General features: G+C 39.6%; 1 protein-coding gene across 1 annotated transcript in view; it reads right to left on the bottom strand.

Moving 5' to 3' along the window:
- Positions 1-27065, bottom strand: part of LAMA3 (laminin subunit alpha 3) — a 121975-nt gene that overhangs the window by 23441 nt on the left and 71469 nt on the right. The window contains 19 exon segments of the mRNA XM_066314476.1: positions 446-613; positions 1201-1312; positions 1410-1520; positions 2082-2233; positions 2609-2659; positions 5324-5430; positions 6846-6926; positions 8911-9020; positions 12737-12850; positions 16553-16783; positions 17741-17824; positions 18795-18896; positions 20858-21022; positions 22437-22577; positions 23374-23518; positions 24098-24302; positions 25109-25320; positions 25843-25958; positions 26335-26474. Of these exon segments, the coding sequence (XP_066170573.1) occupies positions 446-613; positions 1201-1312; positions 1410-1520; positions 2082-2233; positions 2609-2659; positions 5324-5430; positions 6846-6926; positions 8911-9020; positions 12737-12850; positions 16553-16783; positions 17741-17824; positions 18795-18896; positions 20858-21022; positions 22437-22577; positions 23374-23518; positions 24098-24302; positions 25109-25320; positions 25843-25958; positions 26335-26474 (2547 nt within the window).

Below are 27065 nucleotides of genomic sequence, written 5' to 3'. Positions count from 1 at the left end.
AACTAGAACTCCTGAACTTCCTTGTCCTTGTATGACCTGGCCTCCTTGGACTACTCTAGCAGCTTCTGAAAATCTGTTGTTAAATTAAACACACAATTCCTCTAAAATAACTCTATATACCACTGCCTATCTCTTACAATACACAGAAGTACTGCATAGGTTGTGTGAGGATTTGCTAGATCTTTATTTTACTGAAATTGATCTAGTTACAAAAGAAGGATCTACTAGGTTTCTTCCGCAGCTCAACCCATTTTCTTCCATAACACACCAAAAATGCCTTTAAATCCCCTGCGAAACAACTGCTTTCCCATTGACTAACAACAGCTACAAATCTCAGGGACACACTGCAAAAGGTTGCTCCCTCTACTCCAACCCAATTAATAATTCTTCAGATGTAAGACTGATCTTTCTGGAAAGCCAGAAGCTGAGGAGAACAAGCACTTACACCGCTGAGCTTCCGCTCGCTCCTTCTCCGCCTCAGCTTGCAGCTGGCCAAAGCTGCGGTTGCGCATCGCAGTCATCATGCGCTGAGCCTCGGCCAGCTCTTTGGAGGCATCTCCCAGGGGCAGGTTGTTCCCTTCTCCACTTGTACCAGCTATCTGCTCCAAGAGTGCTGGAAAAAAGCCACCGTCAGAGTTAAAAAACAGGAGGCGCTCAAGCCTATTCAAAATGCTCAAATGATGGGGCCAATGTCTTTTCTGAGATGGATCTGCTTCATTAATGAATTCAGGAATAGGCACACCTTATTTTTTCCTTAATGAAGCAGATACATTTTGCATTAATTCTGTTAAGATGAAAAGTATCCCATGACACACAACCAGAGAGAGTAAGATGGCATCGGCCTTGAAATTTGTCCCGAATTACCAAGTTCTCAGCAATAATCTTAAACGTCTAACTTTAAAGAGCCCATGATAACAACCCAGAAAAAAGCTAGACTTGAGTCAGGATAGTCAAATTTGTTGCTCGAAATGTCTCTCTAGTAGAGCTCCTCTGTCCCTTTTCACTTCATAGGGAAAGTACGATCCTAAACCAACTTTATAGATTAGATTTCTAATAGGAAGAGTGAATTCTACAGCTGTGACTAAGTTCTGATTTATTAAGCTGTTTTCTAAGAAACCCTCTTATGCGTAATTAAGAATATTGCAAATAAGCTGAAAAGATGCTATAAAACAAAACATGAGTTAAGGAATTACTTTTTACCTTGTATATTTTTGACCACCACTTGTATTTGTGAAACCAAATTCTTTCCTTTCTGATGAGTTTGGCCAAAATTGTTAAATAATCTCTCAGCTTCTTTGTAGTTCATTTCAGCCTAGCAAGGAAAAACCTGTTAGATAAAAAGTATTGGGACACAGCATGCTAATACATAGTCGGGAGATGTGTACTTTTAAATTGATCTGGTAAGTCACCTTTTCCTGGAGAGCATTTATATCACGACCTAGTTTAATGAAGTCTGTCTCCAACTCATCTACCTTTGAACCTTGATTATGAACAACAGAACGGTAGTTGTTCAATAAGATCTGAAAAAGAAGGAAAAAAATAATCCAGTAAATCATCCACTGCATAGCAGACAAAAGACAAAAAATTCACTGGATTCAATCTCTACCCAAGGTAAATAAAAGCAGAATTACTGATATGAAAATTGAACACTTCCTTCCCCAAACCTGGGGTTTTTATCTGTGAGTATAGAAACTGGTATTCCAACCAAAGAACATTTTTTAGAATGAATTTTGGTAATAGCAAGTGGAATGTTGGGGGGTTTCAGTAATACAGAGACATGAAGTGCTTGAAAAAGACATAGCTAGAGGGACACCTCAGAGGTGTAAGTTCCAAGGTGAGCAGGCGTCAGAAAAAGCAGAGATACTGACTCCCTTTTTAGAGCATGACATGGAAACCACAGCTATCTTCTATCAGGTGAAGCCCAGTGCTGCCAGCATCTGCTATCTGGAATCCAGGATTGAGGTGTGTCTTCTTGCAACTGACAAAGGTTCCTATGTTCACTGGACCCTACGGCAAAGGTTCCTGGGTGCATTGCCTATCCACTTAATCTGAAACCCACTTTCCTGTTTCTGTGTGCCTACCTTTAAGTCCTTGATGCGTGTTTCCAGGTCCCTCATCTGCTTCAGAGTGTGGGCATTTGAATGGATATTTTGAAGCTGAGACTTGATGAGCTGAAGCTCATCACCTATTGTGCTCAGATCCTTCAGCAGTGTAATCACACAGCTGTCACAGGCTGGAGAGAACAGTGGAAATCAATACATATTGTTGATTATTTAACAGACAGAACATTTCACTGAACACATTAGCAATGGTGGAAAAGCTTTGAAGCTTGTCACCTGGTGCTGCCTGAAGGACAAAGGCAACAATAAAGCCTACAGCATTAGGGAAAGTGACTTAAACCAGAAGTAAGGAGGAGGATTCATCTACACCTGACTAGACGAGCACCTCTTTAATAATTTTTCCAAGTATTTGGTTGAATATTTGATTTTAAAACATTCATTACAGGATATTTCAGTTATTTTAAACTATGTCACCCTTAAAAGAGTCAGCAATATGTATTCAGAGCCAACTGGAAGTAATACAAGAGCAGTTCTATTTTACCACTTACCGTCACAATCTTCATTGGGATCCACATCTTTTGGGTCATTATTGAAACATTCTGAAATCACAAGATTGTCATTAGTAAACAAAGTCTTCTTATGGAAATACTACTGCATTTTTTCTCTCACTTTTCATGTCTGGCAGCTATTAAAACATGATGCTGCCCTTTCATAAGCCCATACCCACTGTGAATGAGCTGAAATGCTCAGAAGGCTTGAGTATGCCAGAACATTCAACTGCCACTAATGCCTGGCTGAAAGCAACACCTTTTCCATCCCTCAAAGGAAACCTACTGTAATCCCACAATATATGCTACTAGGAGCAGGAGACCCTCTCACACCAAGTGTACCAAATGTATTGCTAGAATTTGCCTAGAATAACACCACCAGGTTTGGAGACAAGATTACTTTGTTCAAGTACTTTAACCAGGACATAGGTTCAAACCCCTTTAACTACTTTAGTATCCAGGTTCAAACCACAGGTTCTGATTCCCCAAAGAATGCCTTACCCACAAGGAACTGAGAAATATTTATGGCCTTCCTTCAAGCCTGTCATAGCTTGCAAGATTGAGGTATTAATCAAGCTTGAGAGAAATCCAGTGTGTGCATGGATGGAGGCACTGTACGTAAGACAAGGCATGCAGCTTGGACCATAAATGCAGCTTGTATATAACAAACATTGCCCTCAGAGTTTCCAACAAGCCAGCACAGGTGACTTCCTCCAATGCAATCTTTTGTTTGGTTTTTACAAACCCTGTTATAAGAAGCTTAACAGTCTCCAGGTACATGTGGAGTAACATCTTAGGATCCTAACTTCTAGGATGCAGGAGAGGAACTGGCTCCAAAAAATGCCAGCATGTAGGACAGGAAATCTCCCTTTCTTGAATGCTCAAATTACTTTTACAGGCTTGGCCTCACTGCCAAGCTATCATCTCCTCTTGAAAATGAAAAGGGCCATGCATCTTCGTCAAAGATTGAACCTGATGATCTTGAAAGTCTTTTCAAACCTTAATGATTCTATGTCTTTTACTCTAAAGGAAAAAGATGCACTCAGCATAGCCTGCTGCTGTCAAGAGTCAACAACAGCTTGCAACTTGTGAGGGGATACAGTGATAAAATAGGACCTGAACTTTACCAGCAGCATGAAACAGCCTGGAACAAACTGCCTAGCTGTGCCATTTCCTTTGGCACTTGCACATTAAGTCATCAGGAAATTAAACAGAATTGGTAGTGATTGCTGCTGCCAAAAGGAGACAAATCATAAAGAATATATTATTTAAGAGAATGCAGGAAATTCCTCCAAAATTCAAACATCCATGCAGTTCTGCTGTTGGGTAGTTCAGCTAATTGCAGGCATGTTTCAGCTGTCACTGTGAAGTACCAATTAAATAGAACCATTGTTACAGCTTGTGGACCAACTTCATCAGCCAAGAAATGGTGAAGTGCTGGCCATGCACCAAACATCACGCAAAAGGAACCTGCAAGAACATGCTGTCCCAATGATCATAGAGGGGTTTATTCCTAATGAAGAGAAAGGATCACAATGTGTAGTTGGAGGAAAACAAACTGGCCTGTTGAATATTGCCCTATGGATTAATTTGTCCAGCAAACTCTTGCTTCAAAAAAGAAAGGAATGATAAAACATCACACACTGCTTGGATCTGTTCCATACAACGTATAATAGAGATGTATTACTTCAATGATGAAATATGAAATGAGAATAAGCTATTGAAAAATTGCACCAGCTGCCAACAGCACTTCACATCATTTGCTGTTTTTCTAATTTCTGTGGCCAAGGAAAGACAATGGCTTCCTTGCAGTTACTGGACTCCAAGATGAACACCAGTGCAGAGAAATGAAGAGTATAGAAATATTTGGAGTTATTAGTTGGAAATTTCACTAACAAATGAGGAAAAAAATCTGTCAACAGGGAAGGAAAAGTGAAATTTTATTGGTGAATGAAAATATAGGAGAATCAAGGACATTTCAGGAGCAGTATTTCTGACTATAAAGGAGTATCCCAAGGGATTGAGGTGAATTAAGGTAAAGACACTAAAGAATGTAAGATCCGTCCCTTTACTTCAGATTTCCAATAGATAAAGCAAACATATGCCCATGGCATTATCTAACGGCTTACAAGTAGTGAAGTACATGTGTGACTGATTCTGGGAAATCATGGATCTTTTCAGCTAGAAAAGCAGTGCAGGATTTATAAAAGAGCCTCCTGTGTCTGGTTCTAACTTCCACTGTAAATGCAGACAGCTTGGATACCTTAGACGGTAGTGCCTGATGTAGACTCTCAAGATTTCACTTAACTGTGCCAAATACATTTTAACTAGGCATATTGAGGATGCTCAGTTTCCTAAATCCATAACACATACTGGCAGGATATGATTTAACCCTGTCAGCAAAGGAACCACGATACATTTTAAAAACACTGCCACGAAACAAAAACAAAATAAAGTCAGCAGTATTTATAAAGGAAAATACAGGACAAAACCATTTAGAAGGGTAAACCTGATGACTCAGGACAGCTCTTCTATTACCATGGTGTTATGTTTTAGGAAATCTTAGATTTTGTAAAAAAATTATCTAATTTTTTTGTAAGTCTAGATCTTTCCCTCAGTTCAGCTTATCCAAGTACCTTCCTTCTTTGCTTCCCAAAGAGAAAACAATGCTCCCTTTCATTCAGAACAATGCTGCATAAACAGGCCCTCACATACCTCCAGTCAGGTGGTCACAGCTAGCCAGCTGTCCATTATTATTACAGTTACATTTCTGACAGAAGCCTCCATATTTTTGTGGATTTCCAAAATATCCAGTAGCACAGCTAGATAAAGAGACACAAGTAATTTTTATTAAATAGTTGAAGCTAATTTTGTGAAATATACTTTCCTTTGAGATAAAACCCCAGTTATTCTCCTGAAGAAACTTTCAAGAACTTTTGATTTCACGTTTTGACTTAGACAGAAATAATATTTTTGGTTTGCAGTATTCTCTGCGCTATGCTAAAAATATCTTTGTGAGCACTGCAGAATTTTTTTCTAAAAATAGAAAAACTCCCACAGTTCCGGCTCTTGCAGGAACAATTCACTTGATCTGAAAAAAAAACCACAATGCACACTGATACATACATACATAGAGAATTTGACATGGCTTAACCAAGCAAACCATACCATTCTGGCCTGTGAATCCCACCAGAAAACACGTACTAATGGGGATCATGCTGCATGCACAGCTGAGATTTCAAACAGCAGCAGCACTGAATGACATCATCACCCTTCTGCTGCGTGACACCCCCTCTTGCCTCCTGCCAGCAAAGCAGTCTGTGTGACTGATCTCTAAATATTTTAAAGGTAAAATATATTGTTCAGACTGGAAACCTAACATTCCTAGAAGTCACTCTGTGGTAAGAACTATAAGGGTGATAATACACAATCAAAGGGCCAAGATGAGCAGCTGAGGTACAGCTGTACCTGGAAGAGAAAATACCTATAACCCTCAGATTAGACAGGGTCAAAGGCACAGTCTTGAAGGACAAGATCATGTCCTACTGCAGGTCCTGTCTTCAGAGCGACATCATGGCTTATTAGCTTCAATTTTCCAAACCAGACAACGCTACTCCATTACACTTCAGTTCTCTCTGGATTTGAAACTCAGTGAAATTGGTTCCACTGCCTGCCTGAAAATGCCATGCTGTTCCTCTCTTGCTTTGCCAAACTGCCGCAATGTTCCAGCAAAAGAGATGGCTTCTGTATGGTGTGTGTAAGCTCCAATTGTGGAGCATGAGAATGATTTGGGATGAAGGGTATGGTGCTAAATGTTACGTGGTTGCTGTCGGATAAGACCACTGAGGAACCATCATGTACACTGGAGGAAATGGGAAAATGTTTTTAATTTCAAAAGGGGTGAAATAAGTGGGAGTCATTATTACCAGAGGGCAGAATAAGGCAAGGCATAGGGGCAAAGAGGCAGACACCTCCCTTCAGTAAAAATGGTGCAGTTAGTAGTCTGTGGAGAATTGCTTATATTTCCCCAGGGAGAATTGAGTTTGTGACTGGAATTACACCACAGCAGCACTCTTTACCGGTTGTTCATATAAATGCATATAACACACTCCTTATGTACATGCATACGGTGCATAGGTGTATGTCCATATGTCCACATATGTCTCTCCCAATACAGACAGCACTCCTTCTATCATTGTCTTTCAAAACTCTTGGTTTTGAGAAACAGGTTACTTACTGTTCACAACGAGATCCAGTGTAGCCTTCTCTGCAGAGACACTGGATTTCTTCACCATTTGCCACACAGCCACTTGCAAATCTTTGAGAAGAAGCAAAAATATTATTGTGAGTACATGAGCAATTAAGTTTTACACTCTAGATGTTCAGCTTAATGACTTTCAGATTAAAAAGTTTTTACAACATCAAATTACTTCTCAGCTAATATAATTTCCTCTAGATAATTTTGTTTCTTGGAAAGTAGTTTCTTGCCCAGTAGTTTCTTGCTTAGTATATTCTTGGGAAATAGCTTCTTGCCCAGAAATTACTTGCCTAGTGGTTTCCTGGGGAGTAGTTTCTTGCCCAGTGGATTCTTGGGGAGTAGTTTTTTACAAAATAGTTTCCTGGGGAGTAATTTCTTGCACAGTAGTTTCTTGGGGAGTAATTTCTTGCCCAGTAGTTTCTAATCCTTTGAAGTTTTATATTTTTCTGTGCAGATTTTTTTCCTTGGACTCAAAAAATTATAATTTCCTTGCCCTGTGGACCGAGTATAATAGTTCACTACCCAAAGGAATACCTAAAATAAACCTTAACACTGAAGTCATAAAACAAGTCTGACTAGCTATTTTATCTTAGTAGGCAAGAATCTAGCTTGTGCTAGACAACATTTCCTCACGTTTATACATATTTTCTCTTTTCTTTCTCTTTTTTTTTTTAATCAATGAAAGCATTAAAGGTTATTTTTATGTGTCTAATTTTATTTAGGGATATTTTTTTATCCAAGGCAAAGTAGAGTTGTGCGCAATTTTTGGGATCTCAAGGATCTGGCCAATACAATGAACTTTTTTCTCCTTCAGGCAGATTTGTCAAGATTCAAAGTTCAATGTCTGTGAAGGAGAAGGCAGGAGTTGAAGCATGGCCATAATTGCCATTTTCATTTTTTAATCTACGAACAGTGGGATAAAGTAAGTCTGTGCATCAAATATAGAGGTCTGCACTAAGAATTACTGGATTTTGACTAGATGGAAAATTGTCAGCTCCAGTAATGCCAGGTGGCATTTCCTATGTCAGAAATTATATTCACCACCCTAATCTGCAGTTATGAAACTGCCCAGGTTTATAGTCTCCCTAGATATTTCAGAACTATGAAAGCAAACGATGACTAAAAACATGTTCAGTCAGCCTCAGGCAAGCACCTGCAGAAGAGGCTGTCAAAACCAGATCTATCAGAGAGTTCTCTGATAAATTATAAACCTGTCTATTGTCTGATGGTGTAAATCTCTTATTTAAAGGTTACGTGGTGTGTGCTAATGCACCTGGCAAATACTATGTGGTGCCTTTAGCAATTTATAGCTTAGGGTTTGGTTTTTTAAATTTGATTTTATTTACCACATTTCAGAACTGACCAATGACAACAATCTGGCTAATCATACCATGCATTTAAAATGCAATTAACTGCCAAATTTTAAAAGCCTGGCAACTTTATTAGATCCAAGGAAGTTTTACTTTTTCACTTTTCATCTCAGTATGCTTGCACTTCAAACAGAACTTTCACAGGAAAAGCAACCATACTTCTTTAGACTTAGACTTCTAGATATGTGCTTAAGACCTTAAATGTCTTTATATTATTTTTGCATCTTAATAGTTTTCTTGAATTCTTATAAAAGGCTTGTCTCACTGCTTTCCTGCTCTCTCCTAGCCAGAAGAATGGTGTTAAAGATCTTGCATTCCAGCAAAAAAGAAAGATTGTGGATGTGCCCAGTAAGGGAATAGACCTTAATCATTTATTTCTCACTATGAAGGAAGTACTGGGGGTTTTGAAAAGAAGCTCTCTTCTACTTTCTGGGGCTCCCCAAGGCTATGGGCAGTGCGCCTCTGAAGTTCAGAATTTGAATGAGAATTGGAATACTCAGCTTATTAAAAAAGGCAATGCTGTGAGACAGACCACCAAGCTCTCAATACAAGAACAGAGAAGAAGATCATTATATTCCTATGGTAGCAGAGTTTGGGCTTTGGGATTTTTTCTTCTCTCTCTCTTCCCCCCACCCCCCTCCACCCTTGACTCTCCTTGCAAGATTTTACTGTACCTGTTTGTATATGGGCAAGGGCATTCCCGGCAGGAACCTTGAGTGGCATCTCCAAAATAACCATCTTTACAGTGCTCACATTTGTCCCCAGCAGTATTATACTGACAGTCCTTGGAAAGGAAACGAGCAAGACATTTAGCAGTGCTTTATCACTCAATATGGATTTACTATTATTTAAAAAAATACAGTCTGTTTACTCAGAGAATATGTTCTTTTTCTTCCACATAATCAAGCATTCATTGCCCAAACTGACTTCACAACCAGAATAGAACAGTTTCAGTCATTTTTCTAACTGTACAAAGCACAATTTCCTCCCTCTTGTGGAAAAATAATAGATAAATAAATTGAATTCAATATATTTTTAAAGAAAATCAACAAAGAAACTCAATAGTTTGTAAAGGGGCATTCTCTGGTCTCTCTCTCTGTTTTCATATTACAATTAAAAAGCACTACATTTATATAAAACTTTAAAATTTGCATCTTAACACTACTTAGAAGGCAGATACAATCTAAAAGCACGCAATCAATTGAGCCTAAGTATATCGCTTTAAAAATCTCAATAAATAAATACAAAAATTGTTTCTCTTAGTAAATCAGACCAGAATCAAGTTTCATATAGTTTCTCCAGTGTATGTGTTTCTTGTATTTTTCTGTAGTAAGTGGAATAAATAATAGAAAGCAAAAGCTAAGAATACAATTGAAAATGATGCAGCTGAGCACCTTTTTCCATGATAAAATTGTTGGGAATTGGATTAGAAACATTCTTAACTCTGGTGCTGTGTAAGTGTCATACATTTATGACATACATTATGTACATGTTATGTACATACATTATATACATGGGTACAGAATGAGAAAGTTGCCTTTGCATTACCTAAAGCGTTGCTAACCTAAAACAGAAGTAGTTCAAATTCATAAGCAGCATAAATATACATAAGCAGTCGTAAGGAAAATTCCAAATGACTAACAGTCAAAAGGCATTCACACTCCCAAGTTCTACAACTGTTTGTCTTCTGTGCAACAGACTGATCAAATGTCCCACAGAGCTGAAGGCTTACTAACAGAGCAAAAGATGGAAAAAAGAAAGTGGGAAATCAGCTGGAAGCTGGAAGTCACTGAGCAAACTGTTTCCATTTCAGAGACCTTGATGGTTCAGGGCTATGTTTGAAGACCTTACTACCATGACTGGCAGAAGAGGGGCATTTTTCCCTACATATGAGAAATAGTTCTGTCTCTCCCATCTCCTCTGAAACTCTGTTCTCCTTAAGATTCTTCACGCCAGATTCCCTCAAACGGGAGCTCTTCCCTCAGGCGGTAACTCTAAATTTGTTTTCATTTTGGTTAAAAAACTGAATCTCTGGCTCACTGATAAAAGGTTCTGGGAAAAACAGGAGAAGCTCCAGTTCCCATATGAGCCATTTCACATGAAGTTAAACACCAAGTATCACAAAGGCAGTATGTTTGAGAAAGAAACCATTTTAAAATGCAGCCTCTATAAAAGCTGGTACATATGTTCCTGCAAAAACCTAATGGAAAATTCAGAATGTTTCTGAAAAATTACTGTCAATTTTTATAATCCTGAATAATAAATTCAACTGCAGAAAGAGATGTATTTAAAATATATGTGCTGGTTTAATCTTAGAGCAACTTCCTTCCACCCCCACAAGTTTATCTCCTGGCTTTTTGTTTTTGTTCACTCTGTCTATAGAAACTGAAACAATTCTGTTAATCACAAAGAAAATTTCAGCCATTTCATATATAAATCACCCTAAATATGCCATGCTGCTCCTCTAGCTACATGGCATATAAGGGTTGGAGCTCCCTAGGCACAGTGCAATGAAGCCAAAGAGGCAACTACCTCATGGGTCTTCCTTCAAGTTTTACAGAGATACCCCTGGAGTCACAGCATCTCCAGACCATCAAGTACTGCCAACCCCAAAGGAGCGCTTCCAGCTGACTCCATATGCACCCACACGGTACAAGGCAGTCAGAGTGTGTCAGGGCCACGGCAGAACCACCGAGGTTATGTCACGCACATGGGGCTCCGTGACATGAAGCAACATGCCATGGGATAAGCAAGTCTCAGCACCATGCTGCTGCTGAGGGAATGCGCCTTCCAGGAGGAAGGGCAGGGACCACGAGGACACAAAGCCTGATTAATGGCAGAGACATGCTTCTTCCCTTCACATGAGAACCAAGGTCTTCAGTCTTCTCCACCTCCTCCTGCCCTCCATTGTTCCCTGCCTCCAGCAGCGCAGCAGTGTGCTCCTCTCCTTCCCCAGCATGCAGTAGCAGGAGAGCGACTGCCTGAGCCAGGGAGGGCTGTGCTGCTGCACAGGGCAAGGAGCCCGCCTGGGCTTAGCCTCCCTCACAAAGCTGCCTCTGGAGGCTGTCACTGGAGGGACACTGACAAATGTAGGTACTCAGGTCTGGGGCTCCAGATGAGGAGCAGGAAGCCAAGTGAACAAGCTTTGTACTTTGGATGTGGAACTTGATGGCTCCACAGTGGGAAGGCTTCCTTGTCTTCTCTGCACCATGTCAGGTTTTTGTCCCATGGCTCCTCTAACTTGCTCTTGGTTAGGCAGAAGTTCATGACAGAAATAAAGGCCCTCAGGGCTTTCATTTTTCACCACATTATTCTGGATGACTTTGCTTGCCCGGGACCAAGGGCTGATTTAGCTCTACCTATCTAAAAGCTAATCCAGCTGTGAGAAGGATGGGATAAAGAAAAACCTAGATCACATATTTCATGAGGTGAAAGTAAAATTTGCCTTCGTAATTCTAATCTGAGGTGAAACTTCCTGATCTTTCTTGCTGTGCTGCAGCACTTTCCTGTCACAGCCTGCCCTGTCCCTCCAAAGCAGCAGCCTGTAAGTCATCCCCCAGAACGTGCTGAATTGGTTTATAGTTTCCATTAAAGCAACACGGTTGGTTGAAACAAAGTCGGGGAGAATGACATAACACACAGGAATGCACCGCAGGCAGAATGGATGCACTGCAAACAAGGAGAAATAACAGAAAAGACAGACCATGAAAGATGTTGGCAAGGTTCTTGTTTACACAGTAAACGAGAAATTAGTGAAAACTTTTTAAGGGGGAATTTTTCAGAACAAACTATTCAAAGAAGCATCATGGATATAAAGAGAAGTGCAGTCAGCCAAGTGTCACACTTCCATTCCTGAGGGCTCATCCACTCCCATGGGACTGCTTTGGGTTTGATACAGAGTGCCAGGGAGCAAAATTTACCCCATCACCTCTTCTGTAGCAGCTGAAATCTTCTAATTAATCTAACTTTATTACTTATATTTCATCTTATTTAATTCAATATTTTTTAACCCATCTAGCTGTAGACTACCATTAGTGGAGATACACTGAAGCTGATTAAACAAGATTCTGCAAAGCCTATGATATGCATGAATGTGCTGTTTGTCATCATCATAAAACATACCCTAGTACATTTGTATAAAGCTCAGGACTACATATGCCAGGGTAAGACCCATGTTTATTATAAATAACTACAAACGTTTCCTTATGTACAAGTTTGATGTCTTTTTGTAACCAGGAGCTAACAAAAATTACAGGGGAAAGAAAAAAAAATGAAGACAAGGACACAAATTATTCCAATCAGCCACAGTTACATTAAATGTACATTTAAGTGCATGCATCTTATGCTCATTAACAATATAAAATTTAGAGGATGAGACATACAAGGATTGTTCTTACTTGCTTGGAATTGAACAATACTGTATGGTCCATACTGCAGGAAGATAAATGTTTTTGTCTCCTTTTATTCCTATTAATTTACTGAATGTTACTGATTACTTACAATACATTGTCCAGTACCATCTTGACATCTATTTGAATTTCCATTGCAGTTGCAGGGCACACAGCGTCCAGCAAATAATCCTTTATTCTCACGATAAAATCCAGTGCTGCACTCCTGGACAGCAAGAAGAAAGAAAAAAAATTGGTGAGCATTAGAAGAATGTTTTACAGGAAGTGTATTTCGAAAATGCTTGCGAGTTCCAAGGAGGAGTGAAAGTGTGAATTTCCTTTCAAGCTCTCCTAAACTTATAATGTTGCTTAAATTTTTTAATGCAGTAAATAGCAATTAATGGAGCTGATGAAGTTTCATCTGAACCCTGTGCTTTAAATACTTTGGCAGTGATGATTTAATCATTTTAACTCTAACCTCAGAGAAAAACACATTTCCTGTGGCTATGTACAAAGGTGTAAAATATGATTTCTAAGCCACAGAAAAATATTTGAGTATGAGAACACTGTAGTGTGAATTTAAAGAAGAACATCTGGAAATCTTGCGTACTAATTAGTGGTTATATCTTGATAATAATTTCACTACAGTGAAATTATTTTCCTTGGAAGCAATTCTGGATACCTTTTACATACATTCATCATGACTTCCACAGTTAAGTCTACAAAGACCTAAAGCCACACCTAGACATAGCTAGGTGATGTAACAAAACATACAGTGGTCTAATTTTTAAGTACAGGCTTGCCCTGGAGACAGGGGAAGCATGAGAAGAATGTTCCAACTATTGAGGGCACAGGAGCAGAAGTGCAGCCTGTCAGATCACAGTTGGATTTAAACAGAGAGCTGAACCAGAGGAACATTCTAAATGAAGCAAGAGACATCAAATCTGTTTGCCTACAGCAGGGAGGTAGTAACTAATATGTTAAAACCAGGTCCTTGCTCGGCATGAGCAGGAAAATCACAAGGAATTCCCCCTGGGCAGGAAGCCCTTCTGCATACAGATCAAAAATTCACACCTATCTTCTCCTGGAATACTCGGGCATGCCAACCACACTAAAAATGACTGGACATCAGTCTGTCCTTTCCATTCTGTAGCTCTTTTCCCCTAGGAACTAAGCTGGTGTGGTGCAAGGAAGATCAAAGGCTTATGGAAATGGGGAGAAAGCCGTGCTCCCCATGAAGCCAGCACCTCCCAGGTTCCTGCCTACAGCAATGTTCTTGTGAGCTGTACCTATGCCTTGGCTCTGCCTCACAGGCAGGGGCTGGCCCCAACAACATGCAGAAAACAAGCGACAGTTGAACTCTAAAGCCATAAATCTTTTCTCATAGTAAGTGCACCACCAAGACTGATGGAACCGATCTGAAGAGCAATGGGTCTGTGGGACTGGGTCACAAATCACATTCCAGTGGTTAGAGGTATAAGAATTTATGCAGAGGCAGGATTAACCAGAGAATTTTTCAATAATAGAACTACCACAGGGAAAAAAATACTCATTTCTCACAATGCAGATCCCAAAAAGAATATTGAATTACTGCTGCGAAACAATCGCTACTGGCACCTTTGCCTTCTCTACATGTAGGGTATTTGGAAAAAAAAAAGTGTGCAGAATACCAATACCATCAACAGCTTTGAATACTGACTTCAGTGTGAGCAAAGACTAAATTTAGAATAGATAGTTGAAGTTTTTCAGATACATTTTTTAAAGGGTGAATATTTTCCCTGAACAACAGGGAGCCAATATGCACAGCTTCAAAGGAAACCATGGCCTGAAATACATTAAACAGCATGACTAAGAAAATATATGCTCTAATGCATATAAATTTTATTTACTTAAAGTCTCTTTTTGGAGAGAAAAATAAATCAGACATTTAAAAAATACATCTAATTGCTTTTGGAAAAAAAAATCTGTACAGCCTTTTGTTTTTCTATTTATGCTGTCTTTAAAATGACACATTTGGAGTACGTGGGCACTTTGTTTTTGAAGCAGCATTTGTGATTCCACACAAACGATAAATTGATTCCACATGAAGATAAAGCTCCAGGCACTTTCAAGGGCTTTGTAGGATCATTGTTTTCAAGTAAACAGCAATTTAAAAGAAACCTCTTGTATGCACTTTTGTTAGTAAAGCACTTTAAGACAAAAGATTAATCTTCTCATTACTTCTATAATAAGTAATATAGAGCTGTTACCAAATTAGTTTATTTAAAAACCAAGTGAAAGAAGGAAGGAAGCAAGGAAGAAAAAATGAGCAAATTACCTCTCTTGGATAAAAATCCATTTGAACTTGTTGCCATTGACTCCTCTCCTGAAGGTGGGGATAGGAGAGCTTCTGCTGCATATCCTGTGCTAGACAATGCCCAAGGGACGCTAAAGTGACCACCAGCCATCCTACATTTCTTGGCCTCTGTGCTTGGGCCATCATTTTACGTTGGCTCCCCTGTGAATATTCACTGCTCTCCCTTCAGTGCTCACTGTTCCTTCTCTTATTACGCCCCCTTCTTCTCCAGCTTCTGACTCAGATTAATGAGGTTCTGTGCCGTGATGGGCCCCACCTTTAAACTTTATCCGTGAGTCAAGTCGCTCAGCACACAGTACCGTTCCTGAGGTTAACAAGTAACTCTGCAGTTCCTGTAGCTCAATATATACCTAAGTCGGGGTGTGGCAGGCATCACCTCCTCCCCACCTAAGGCAGCCAGACAGAGCTTGGTGATTAGAGCACTAAATCACTGCCTGAGTAATGCTGCATAAACATACAGGGCTTACGAACTTCCCCGTGAGTGTCTTGATCGCTTCCTTTGGCTTTCTATTTTCACCAGGTTACACAAAAAAACCCAAACCCAACAGCCTAGTTTAACCAAGGCAGTATGTTGAAAGCAATAGGATGGCAGCAGAATTTACAGTCAATGCTCATCAATTTGTGTGTGGCACAGAGCAACTGAAGTGTGAAAAAATAAAAAATACTTCCAAAATTGTTATTCTGCGGATGATGAATTACCTGTCCTGAGTAGTGGATGCACACACAAAATGTAAGCCAGCCATATATGGCTCTGTTCAGTCTCTCTGCAGTTGCTCCAGCCTAGATATTATTCATTCATTCATTCTCAGTTCAAAAAGCTTTTGCAAGGTTAGTACAGCAATTGCTACTTTATGGTAATGCTCAACCATCTTCTGAGAGTAATTCCTCATATTTTGTGCACTTTGTACACTGCTTATTTCTCTAGTGCTTTATTCTACTACATTGGGTGCTTACACACAGCAACAGCCAAGCTCTAAGCGAAGCAAAGTGACAGCCAAAAGAATTACAGCCACAGGAACTGCATCAGGGACAAGATATACAGCTGTATTGCCAGTCTTCAGCTAATAGTAGTACTTTGCAAAGCCCGCACTATCTTTAATAAACATTTCCAAATATTTTTTGCAAATACGTTTATTTCAGATTTCACATGTTTTTCTACACAAATAGTATCCTGAATTATCTGGATTCAGGCTATTTCCCTTGGACCCTGTTAAAGTAAGAAACACCTACTGTGTATGGTCCCACAGCCTTCAATTAAGTAAATTCTGACCTTCTCTCCATTAAAGTAAGAGATTATTCAGCCTCTTAGAGGGCATCACAGAGAAATCCTTCATTACAGTGCCTTACGTATGCAAAATTACGTTTGCAGCTCCATAAGAGCAACCACGAGTAGAATAACCCCACAGCGCTTCTTAGACGGTGAAAGCACTTGAGCCATTGAAAGTGCACAGGCTTAGGGGAAGCACTCTTAATTACTTTAACATCCATCCTGCTCCTCTAGCTAACTCCAGTGCTATGTATAGCTGTAGGCAAAAGACAGGAGATAATGGCACAGTACGGAAAGTTTCCTACCTGGCATGAGTCACCGGCGTACTGCGGCGGGCAGGCACACGTCTCCACACTGAGCGCCACACTGCCACTGCCCTGGCTGGTGGCCTCCTCCAGCCCAACCTCACCGAGAGTCAGGCGCTGAGTCTCCGTGAAGTAAAGGGCCCGGATGTGCAAGCCATCCAGCCTGGACAGCACTGTCATCAGCTCTTCCCGGGATACCAGCCCACCGCTGCTGGCGTGTCTGAAGTTGTCCTGCACGTTAAGGGGTACGAAATGAGCACAACGCTGCTTAAAAACAGTAGCTTCAAAGAAGACCAGAGGAAAAGGGAGAAAACACCCATGAAACAGACTTGTCTAGTGCCAACTGGTGTGGTGTTGGAACTTTGGTGAATAAAACACAACAGTGTGGGGTAATAGAGTCCAGGAGAGTAGACACAGGATTGGTGGGAAAAAGAATAATGAGCATAAAGAAAGGGATGTAGCTTCAACTGTGCAAGCTAAGTATGGCTCTGAGGTATGGAAAAGTGAAGAAGCCTGTAGGTTCTTCTTCAGTCATCCAAATTTCGTTGAGATACCCCCCACCAAAGCACAAAAAAATGTGAACGAAAATGCTTTTATTTCAAAGAGTAAATGAAGTCCTAGAAACCAAATCTTTCAGGGCTTTCTTGCTGCTAATAAACACAGCATTGCTGAAAATGGAATTTGGCTTCAAGAAACATCTTTTTTGCCTGCATATGAATAAATAACTCAGTTCAACCTTCTGAGAACCAGTTTGAGGTAGGAATAATCCCTGCTGAATTCACCTACCTGAATGTTGGACACCCCATTCTAAACTAGGTACCTAGACACCAAGGAAAACAGATAACAATTCATTCCATCCCTATTAAGTACAGTCTGTGGTTGCAATGAATCACCTTGTACTGAGGACTGATTCAGCATTACTCCACCAGCCCTGGAGGGAGTGCTAAGGGCTACATTGAACAAGATACCTAACCCAGATGTGCTAAAATTAGGTGTCATGAACCAGAATCCTGGTTCAATGTGGCAGTAAACAGAGATAAAAAGTGTTCTTAACATTTCAGGTCTACAGTGTTTAAGTTTATATTCATCACTGTTACCAAGTATTTGGTATTTTTGCACATATTCTGCATGTGTGTATTTTTATGCGACTCTGGAAGGAAAGGAGGCCATTCCTTTTTCAGTTCTTACCTCAACCAGCTGCACTCGGCCATAATATTGACGATCAGGCAGTGGGTTGTTGGGATCCATATAAACAACTTCCATTTGTTGGCCCTATGTGAGAATGAGGATATAACATTTCTGTTTCAATACTTGTTCTGAGAAAGTGTTCAGATGCAGTAAAATTTGGTGAAGCACATTAATCCTGTTATTTGGGGGATCAAAATTAAGTAACACTAGGAAAACTGTATGTCTTTTTCTCAGGAAACTGGTATAGTGAGCACTGAATTCTGGTGCCAGAAAGGTTTTCACTGCTTTTCCCTATTAACAACCTTGTTTTCAAGTAAAACACCAAGAGAATCGAGTTAATGCCGATCAAATTTCACAGGAACTAGTTATTACTTCAGAATAAAAATGGTTTTGCATTTTAAAACACTCTCCTTTGCATCCTGGTGCACCAGCAACTATGGGTATTATGGTAGTAGGTTATGAGGTACATTTCCCAGTAAGAATCCTAGAACATTGAATTGGTATTTCTGATGGTGAGCAGAAATACTAATACTAACAAAACACCCCCTTGAGAATTTCAACAAACAGTTAAAGATTTCAATTGGCTCTAAAGTGGTTAAATTAAAAAACTGTCAACCTAAATGCCATTTTTATTTCAGTCCCTTGAAGCTTTATAATTATGTTTAGTTTTATGCTGAAAAATTCTCACAGAAAATGAGATTAATTACACACGAAATCCAGGGCATCTTTTGGAGAGATGAGGCCATAGTTGTTGACAAGTGTGTAATGCATTAATTAATTTTTTCCACAGGCATATTCTACAGAGAAAATCCTGTTTCATCTTTTTATTTGCTTTCAAATCATTTATGCTTAATAATATGTTACTTTGGCAACAGAGCCAGATGTGTTGATGGCTTTGAACAAAATGCAGTAAAATCACTTTTATAGAAATAGTTAATGGTTAAGTTTTAATAGTTAAGTGCAGTATAAGAGCAAAATTAGCCATATTGTTAAGTAACACAAAAATCATGGTATTTGTATTTCTCGTAAGAAAAAATAGTATTTTAAAGCTTACTGTTAGTCGTATATCAGGTTTCTTATCCAGAAGAACCATGCCCTCACTAGGTAAGCCAAAAGATTTCACTTGGTAACTTAGGAAGCCACCATATGAAGAAAGCTGTAACAAAATGCACAAGATAAGAGATACTTTACTGCACTATTACTTGATATGAACATAATTTTTTATGCAATTTATCTAATCTTCCAGCACTATAAGTAACACATTTACTATTTGTAAATGATGCTCAATCAAACCACTCTGTATAAATACATTATTTCAAAAAAATAAGAAAATTCAAATTAGAGTTGATTTCCTGTTTAACAAGTTTCAGAATTGCACCATTTGAGAGGTTGTTAAATTACTTATTTTTCAGTGTTTTGTTCTGTTCTTAATAGGACACTATTGGTGTTACAAACTAACTTTTGTATTCTATATGTACAGTATTTTTTTCTAAAGTCAAGAGTGGTCTATTAAACAGAATGTTAAAATAGAAAAGAAAATGGGGACAACAATGTATGAATTTCCCAATTACCCTCAGTTTCTATACTGCTATGCATTTTACATTTGATTCCTTTCTAACTTTGTAAACAAAAGAGAGAAAAGGAAGAAAATATACTCTGCTAAATATAAATGTTCCAGTGGAACCAGTTAAAAGGTTTCAGATAATGCAAAACAGTATTTACACCCTCATCATAATGAAAAATAGTTGAAGTGATCTTGTTCACATTTTCAAAAAGAGATGCTATCACTGGAAGCAGACCAAACCCTGACATTTTCAAAACACAGTAACGTGAATAATTGGTAAATTTATGAACTTGTAAACTCACAGCTAAATAGAATTTTGGTGGGACTTTCATTACTGCAGTATTGCCCGTGCTAAAATATACACTGATACACAGTGTACAGCAAAAGCAGTACCCAAATTAGAACTATTTTATTTGGAGTGCTGTCATTGTAAATAACAGTAAGGAACGGCAGGCCTAGTTAGATACTGGGACATGCAACATAAAACTCATAGCACTGATCTTAATAGCTGTGTTTAAGAAGGGTTATTGTCTGCTTTATTATCTTGTTATGGAACAACAGAAGTACTTTTGGTTTAACACTGCAGGTGATAACGTATGCTTTAACAGGAAATTTCTTTCAAAAATAATTTGTAGGCACTGAAACAAGAGCCTTTATAACATCAACAAAAAGCATCCTAACTAAATGTGCTGTTCACCTGAGATATGAATATACAGCTCTGAGCATAGAGGAGCAGGAGGAAAAATACTGCTCTAATCTTCAAAATGAGGACTAGGGGACACTTCAAAAGTTGCACCATCTTTCATGCCTTGCTGTCTACACCATTTGTTTTCTCGTGTGTGTCAGTAGGACTGCATCTGAAAAGCCTGTGTGTCCTGAAACTGGCTGTTAAGTATTGGCACTGTCAGGGCTCCAAAGAGGAAGAACCTGGGCCTGCAAGTCACCATTATCAAAGCCCCCTGGTCAGTGTGACCCTCAGGCTGAGGTACTGATGGCAGTAACTGAAGGCTGCTCTCTGCACGGGTTGACAGAGCAGCAAGCAACCCGAAGAACACAAAAGGGTAGAAAACCAATTGATGCTCTTCCCAAGCAACGTATCAAAAGCAAAAGGTTGAGGGGGTTTTGTGTGCCACTGAGCACATAAGTACCTTTTATTCTTTTGGAAATCTGCCCAGGAGAATCTAAAGAATTCAGAAGCCTTATGTGTTCTGGGTCTCAGAGCAGCCACACTGGCAAGTTCTACATGCTCTGGGATTCAGAAAAACAGCTGAAGGTACCAGTTGCTTGACATATTTGAGCCATTTGAGCCACTGAGCTCTTGATCATGCTGTTTACATTAAGACCTGTCTGGCACCAAGCAATATGATTAATTCTGTGTTATTGGTTAATTTCAAAACTCAGAAGTAAAATGTTGTGATTCCTGGCATGACAGGTAAGAGAGAAAAGGGAAGAGAGAGAAACTTATCTAAGAAAAACAGTGAGACTCTTCATCAATGATGCTGACAAAAAAATGATTACATGTTAGTAAAACAGAAGAGTTAGGTGGCATTTACCTTCTCTCCCAGGTACGATGGTGCTGCTTTCCAGTACAAATTATGCACAGAAGCTGGCAATTCTTGAACATCAGCCACCACACTGTTACTGACTGGATTGAAAGTGACTGGAATGTCCATATTTTCATCTACTGCCTCCAAGCGCCAGTTCCTCATATCCACAAACTAATGAAAAACACATAAAGGAAACAAAAGTTTTCCTCATCCTTTATTAAAACTTTACCAGCACCAAGTAAGGAGAAGAAATTGTTTAACCTCTGTAATTCCCTTAGCATGAGATCCAACCCCTTCAGAGCCAGCCTAAAGTTTGAACAATGGATATTTCTTGGACCTCAAAATGCTGAGGTGAAAATGTGAATATGTGCCAAAGCTACTTGGGATGCAGGCATTTGGTTTGGTTTGTCACCTGAAAACTAAATTGTATCTTCAGCCACAGGAAGACATAGCCTTCTGGGGGTGATTAGGAACTGTGCACACAAACCTGAGAATATAATTTGGAGATGCTTTTTAACGTCCATTCCATAATCAAACACAGGGCACTAACCTCAAAGAAAGAGTTTGGAACAGGTTAACTGAGGGAGGGCACATGGCATGACATCTTGGAGAGGCAAGAAATGTGGCTTAATATTCTGCCTCTTTAATGCACATTTTATGTTTATGGCTGCTCTTTCATGAAAGATCATGCCTCTTTTTTTATCATTATGCTGGAGGAAAGAGAGCATAATGTGTATGATGTAGCAGAACTGTTACGGGTTCTGGCGGATTGACCTTGACTCGCCAGAGCAGGAAAAAACAACCCAAACCAAACTAAACGGAAAAAAAAAAAAAAAAAAAAAAAAAAAAAAGACATGTTTTCAAAAACAGCTTTTCATGAGGACAAGCAATGACTAGAGCGAATTTTCTTCTGATTTCACCTAGGCCAGATTTTCACCTTCTGCTTGTAAACAGTAGAGGGCACAATCTGGATTGCATCTACTCTATGTCTAAACCTTAAATAAATTCCTCATCCACTATTCTCACTTTCCTCTTCTCCTTTCTCTTGCTTTTGCAGCTGTTGCTTTTTTGTCAGTCTTCAACCATTTTACTCTTCATTTATGCTACTAAAAATCTTTGTTTCCAACACTTGATGTCTCTTTTACAGGGAGAGAAGAAAGACAATTTTTACAATCTCTGTAGAATCTGTCACACAAGTTCTTAAGAATGTACCTAAAATATAGACATGTAAAATGGTATGTGCTTATCAAAGCACCTTGAAGGACATCATTGACTTTAATGATGATACAGAGTTCGAAGATAAAGCAAGCAAGATAAAGGCCAGCTTGGGCCAGCTCAACTTCAGGGAACTAGTGACTTGTAAACAAACAGGTGAAAAGGGCCATTTGTGCTGAATGGCCCTTTCAGACTACACCTAATCTTAAGAAAGCTGCACTAAATCTTCACTTGGAGAATTGACTGGAGAATATTTCTCATCCTTAGAAACAAATAAAACATATTTTCAGCTTCAGAAGAAGTCTGGAATTTCCTTACTGGAACAAGTGTAAGTTCATGATAGAAACGAAAAAAAAAATCTTTGGTGCACCTTGGTTCTACGACGATCCGTGCTTCGACAGTTGCTGGTTGCCCCAAAACAAAAGCAAGGTGTGCATCCCCTGGGGTTAGAAGGGTTCAAATAAAAGGATCCTGGCCTGCAAGTGTCACATGCTGCACCTTCAACATTTTCCTGTTAAGGCATAGTTCAAAGAAATTTCAGTGCTTTTCTTTTTGCTTTGCTGAGGTCCCCAAAACTTCCTGTACATGAAACAAATCTTCTGAAAGAATATATATTTAAATGTATAGAAACTAATGAAAATATGTGATTGTCTGGATAGACTATAATCCAAATGAAAATAGAACTGTCTTGGAGGCTATCTTATGAGCTTTCTTTACAGTTTACAATGTGAAATGCGAAGGCCCGAGTAAGAAATATTAGTCAGAGACAGCTGGTTACTTCCTTGCCAAAACCCTCCTGCTGGCTTTTGCAAACCCATAATATAAAAGGTCACTTGTGAAAGTTCACATTTATCACATTTAATTATGCAGATCAGAACAAAAGATTTCCTAGCTATAATGATGTGGTAAAATGTCAACTGACATAATATGGCTAAAAAAAGCATGGGACTTGGTTTACATCCAAAAGGCGAGATGCAGATGAATACAGTGGATCTGTGCAGGGTACAGACTGCTTCAGTGATTCAATGGACATCTACTCTGCAGCTCTCTAACATCCCGCAAAACCTAAGACCACCTGCACAACTGACAGATTCTGAAGCCATTTTAAAATGGTATTTAACATTACCATGATAATCTGTGCACATACTGCAAAGTGTGATGGGTTTGTACAGCTGCACTTAATTTTTACTGAAAACTTGATAAAAAACTTTACTGATAAACTCACTATATTCACCCCATTATATATTAAATAGTCACTGGTGTGCAAATGATGCTTGTGAATGCAGAAGTAATTTGATTTGTCTGACCTTGCAAAGACAAATTCCTGTCTGGGGATCGCAAACATCTGGCTCTGTTCCATCTCTGTTACAGCTACATGGCACACAGTTAGGGAAACCATAAGTTCCAGGAGCACACTGATCACACCGACGTCCTGTTATTCCTGGTTTGCATCTTCATCAACAAGCACAGAGGAGAGAGTCAATAAAACAACAAACAGCTGGATTTTCAAAGGGAATGCATGGCTACGACCCAACTTTATGACTTCCACAGAGAAAAAGCAGCAGGTTAGTATTGTTCTCAGATTTTGAATAGTGTGACATTTAAAATGGCCACAGAACTGACTAGGAATGGATTTGACTTTGAAGGATAAAAATGCTCACAGTATACTTAGACTTCTGCAGCTATTCAGTCCTTGCAGTGCTGAACTACTCCCTCTGTACACCAAGGTGTAAAACATGGATGTTGAATATAGGTAAGCAGAGCTGGAAGAAGGTTTATAGCTGAAAAATGTGCCTGGGCATTACTCAAGGCATACACCTCGTAAAATGGGAAATTGCAAACATATGAATGATTACAGGGACCTCAATTATCCACAAAGCTTGGGTTAGTGTACAACTGTGGATAAAATCCATTCTGCTTCACACTGAAGGGTGAATAACTTAAATTTCCCATATCCTCTCTGAACATCTGGAAAGAGCATTGAAGCAAACCATTCACACATTGTTTATAACACACATAACCCAAACTTACTTGCATTGCCCACTGGTTTTATCACATTCTGGGCTTGCCACATCAACAATTCCTTTTTCTGAGCAGTTGCAGCTCTTGCAGCCAGCAAGGGGATGATAGCTGAAGTAATATTTCTCACACACTTCACATTTTGGCTTCACAGTTCGTGGAGGGCAAATGCATTTACCAGTCAGGTCATCACAAAGACGCTGTCCGCAGTTGCATACTAGATCAAAGAAATTGTTCTACAAATCAATCATATCTCATCTTACAACAATCAACTCTTATTGAATATACAACAAACACACACAACCTTTATGTATAGAAAACATTACACTTTTCTCTCACTAGTTTAAAGTTCAGGGTCATAGAAACCAACTATGTGACTGTAACAATAGTTTCAAAGAGCAGGTTTAGTGCTTGGCACTTTTCCGTGGATTGGTTGCTTAACTTCACCCCAGACGTTGTTTATCACTCGCCGAAATTGTCAAGGATTAAACAAGTAGTTTTGGTGTCAAGGGCACCACTTCTATAAAGCAATGTTTATAAACATCAATATAGTATCTATGAAAGCAGCTGAGGACTGTTGGTGTAATCTATAGATCTGCTGTTACTATCAACATCAGAATATGAGGAATTAGGAATGCTGCATCTCTGATTATCTGTGGAAAAGCTTGAAGGTGTAAAATGGGATTAAACATTAACAACTCGGAAATGATTTAACAGTCAGTGCAGAAAAAATCCATTTCACTGAAACAGTGGCAATGTGGATTTTATCCAGTTCAGCTTCTAACCTACTATACCTGACCAGACAACACATGTCAAGGCACACTTGACCACGAGCTAGGTGTGCTTTAGGGGAATGGGATTTCTTCTGCCTTTAACTGAAAGCTATGGTACGGTGAAGCTAAAACAGCTCTCACAGGATCAGACTCTCCAAAGAAGAGTCAGGCTGCAGTACACCTGCAGTGAATTCAGAGGACTAAGTAGGTGGCTGGGTCAGGAGCTGAAGGAGTGCAAGCACATACTTACACTTGCAAAAGGGGAATCCGTAGTAGCCGGTTTGGCAGCGGCTGCACTGGCGACCGATGACGTTGGGTCTGCAGACACACTGCCCTCCCAGGGGGCTGCACGAAGGGCTGGTGGCACCTGAGCTGTGGCAGCCACATGGCAGGGCTCCATTGTTGTAGAAAGCCACCAGGGACCTCACTGAGTCCTTACAGAAGGCTGATGATCGTTCTGGGCTATTTAAATTGAAATATAAATCATGTAAGTGCTGGCATGCGGTAATTGTTATGAGAGTGCTTTGCAGTGCTTCAGTAAATTAGGGTTCTGTCTTTCCAACAGTTGGACATAAGGGTGGCAGCAGACACATGCAAGGATATACTTTAATTAAATCAGGGATGAGTGGCTTTGAACATGCAGGTAAGAGGGTTTTTCTTCATAGCAAGTTCATATTAGCTGTATCAGTTCAGACATGCCAAGCAAAATACCAAATAGCAAAGATGGAAATACCAAAGACAGGAAGATGAAACAGATTTTCCGCTTTTGTATTATGAGCAATAAAGCTCTACCTTTACATTGCATTTGCAATAGAAAGTCATGGAAAAATGACTCATGGAAATTAATTGGGCCAGCATAAGCCATGAAAAGCATTTTAATGTAGCACAATTATAGGGATTTTAGACAGCTCTCTAATACATAGTAGAAGTATTATTACTCCCAGCTTGTTGTCAATGTTCAGTTTTATCGAAAGTGATGCTTACTCAGTGTAAAAACTGTTTCCTCCACATTGGCTGATAAAATCAAATGACTTGTCCACTGTCTTTTTGTCAAGAATTTTGTAACTGTAGGTGTCAGCTGGAACAACTAAGATATTTTCCTTAAAACAATAAGAAAGCTAAATTGTACATTTCAGAGAAAAACAAAAAGGCACAAGCTAAAGGCATTTACACGTTTAAATGTTGCTTCATTATACATTCTGGATTTTTTTAAAACCTCTAAGATTTTAACCAAAAATTACAAAAATAAACTTTGCATACTGCCCTCGAAGTTGTGATGTTACAAGCTGTACAACAGAACAGTGCAGAGTATCTTAAAAGTTTAAAATAAAACCAAAAGCAGTGCATAAGATCCAAAAAATCTGAAAGACAACATTAAAAAATTTATTCCTTTTGGTTTTCATCTTTGCACCTATCTCTAAATGAATGGTGAAACTGAGAATAACATTTTCAAGTACATTTACGTAATACACATACCAGAAGCAGTGTTCTTCCATCAGGTATCACCACCGTAACAGACACCATTGGTTCAAAAATGTCAAGCTCAATTTGGTTTGCTGCAATCACCTGAACCTGACACCCAGAAGTATGAGGGCAGAATGAAGCATTGAAAGTACCTAGAAGAAAAAAGACATTGGGTTTATGTGAAAAGGTTTTGGTTGTAGGGGGCTACTGGGATGGGTTCTATGAAAATCTGTAAGAAGCTTCTCCCATGAACAGAGCCAACACCAGGTGGCTCCAAAAGAAGACCCAACACTGGCCAAGGCTGTGGCTGACCACGGAAGCATCTCTGGAATAACATTTAAGAAAGGGGAAAAAACCCAGCTCAACAGCAAGTACAGCCAGAGAGAGGAGTGAGAACATATAGGAGAAACAACTCTGCAGTCACCAAGGTCAGTGGAGAAGGAGGGGGACAAGGTGCTCCAGGTGCTGGAGCAGAGATGCACCTGCAGCCTGTGGGAGAGACCCACGGGAGAGCAGGTGGATGCCCAAATGGGGTCTGTAAACCTCTGGGAATCCCACACTGCAGCAGGATCCTGGCAGGCCTTGTGACCCCATGAAAGGGACCCATACTGGAGCAGTTAGTGAAGAACTGCAGCCCAGGGGAATGACTCATTTTGGAGAAGCTGGTGGAGGACTGTCTCCCATGTGAGAAATCCCACACTAAGTCATGGGAAGAGAGTGAGCATTCCCCCACGGAGGAGGAA

Source organism: Sylvia atricapilla, chromosome 1, assembly GCF_009819655.1.
Source record: "Sylvia atricapilla isolate bSylAtr1 chromosome 1, bSylAtr1.pri, whole genome shotgun sequence".
Classification (NCBI taxonomy): domain Eukaryota; kingdom Metazoa; phylum Chordata; class Aves; order Passeriformes; family Sylviidae; genus Sylvia; species Sylvia atricapilla.
The sequence above is the reverse complement of the archived record's forward strand: the minus strand, read 5'-3'. Positions and strand labels throughout refer to the sequence as shown.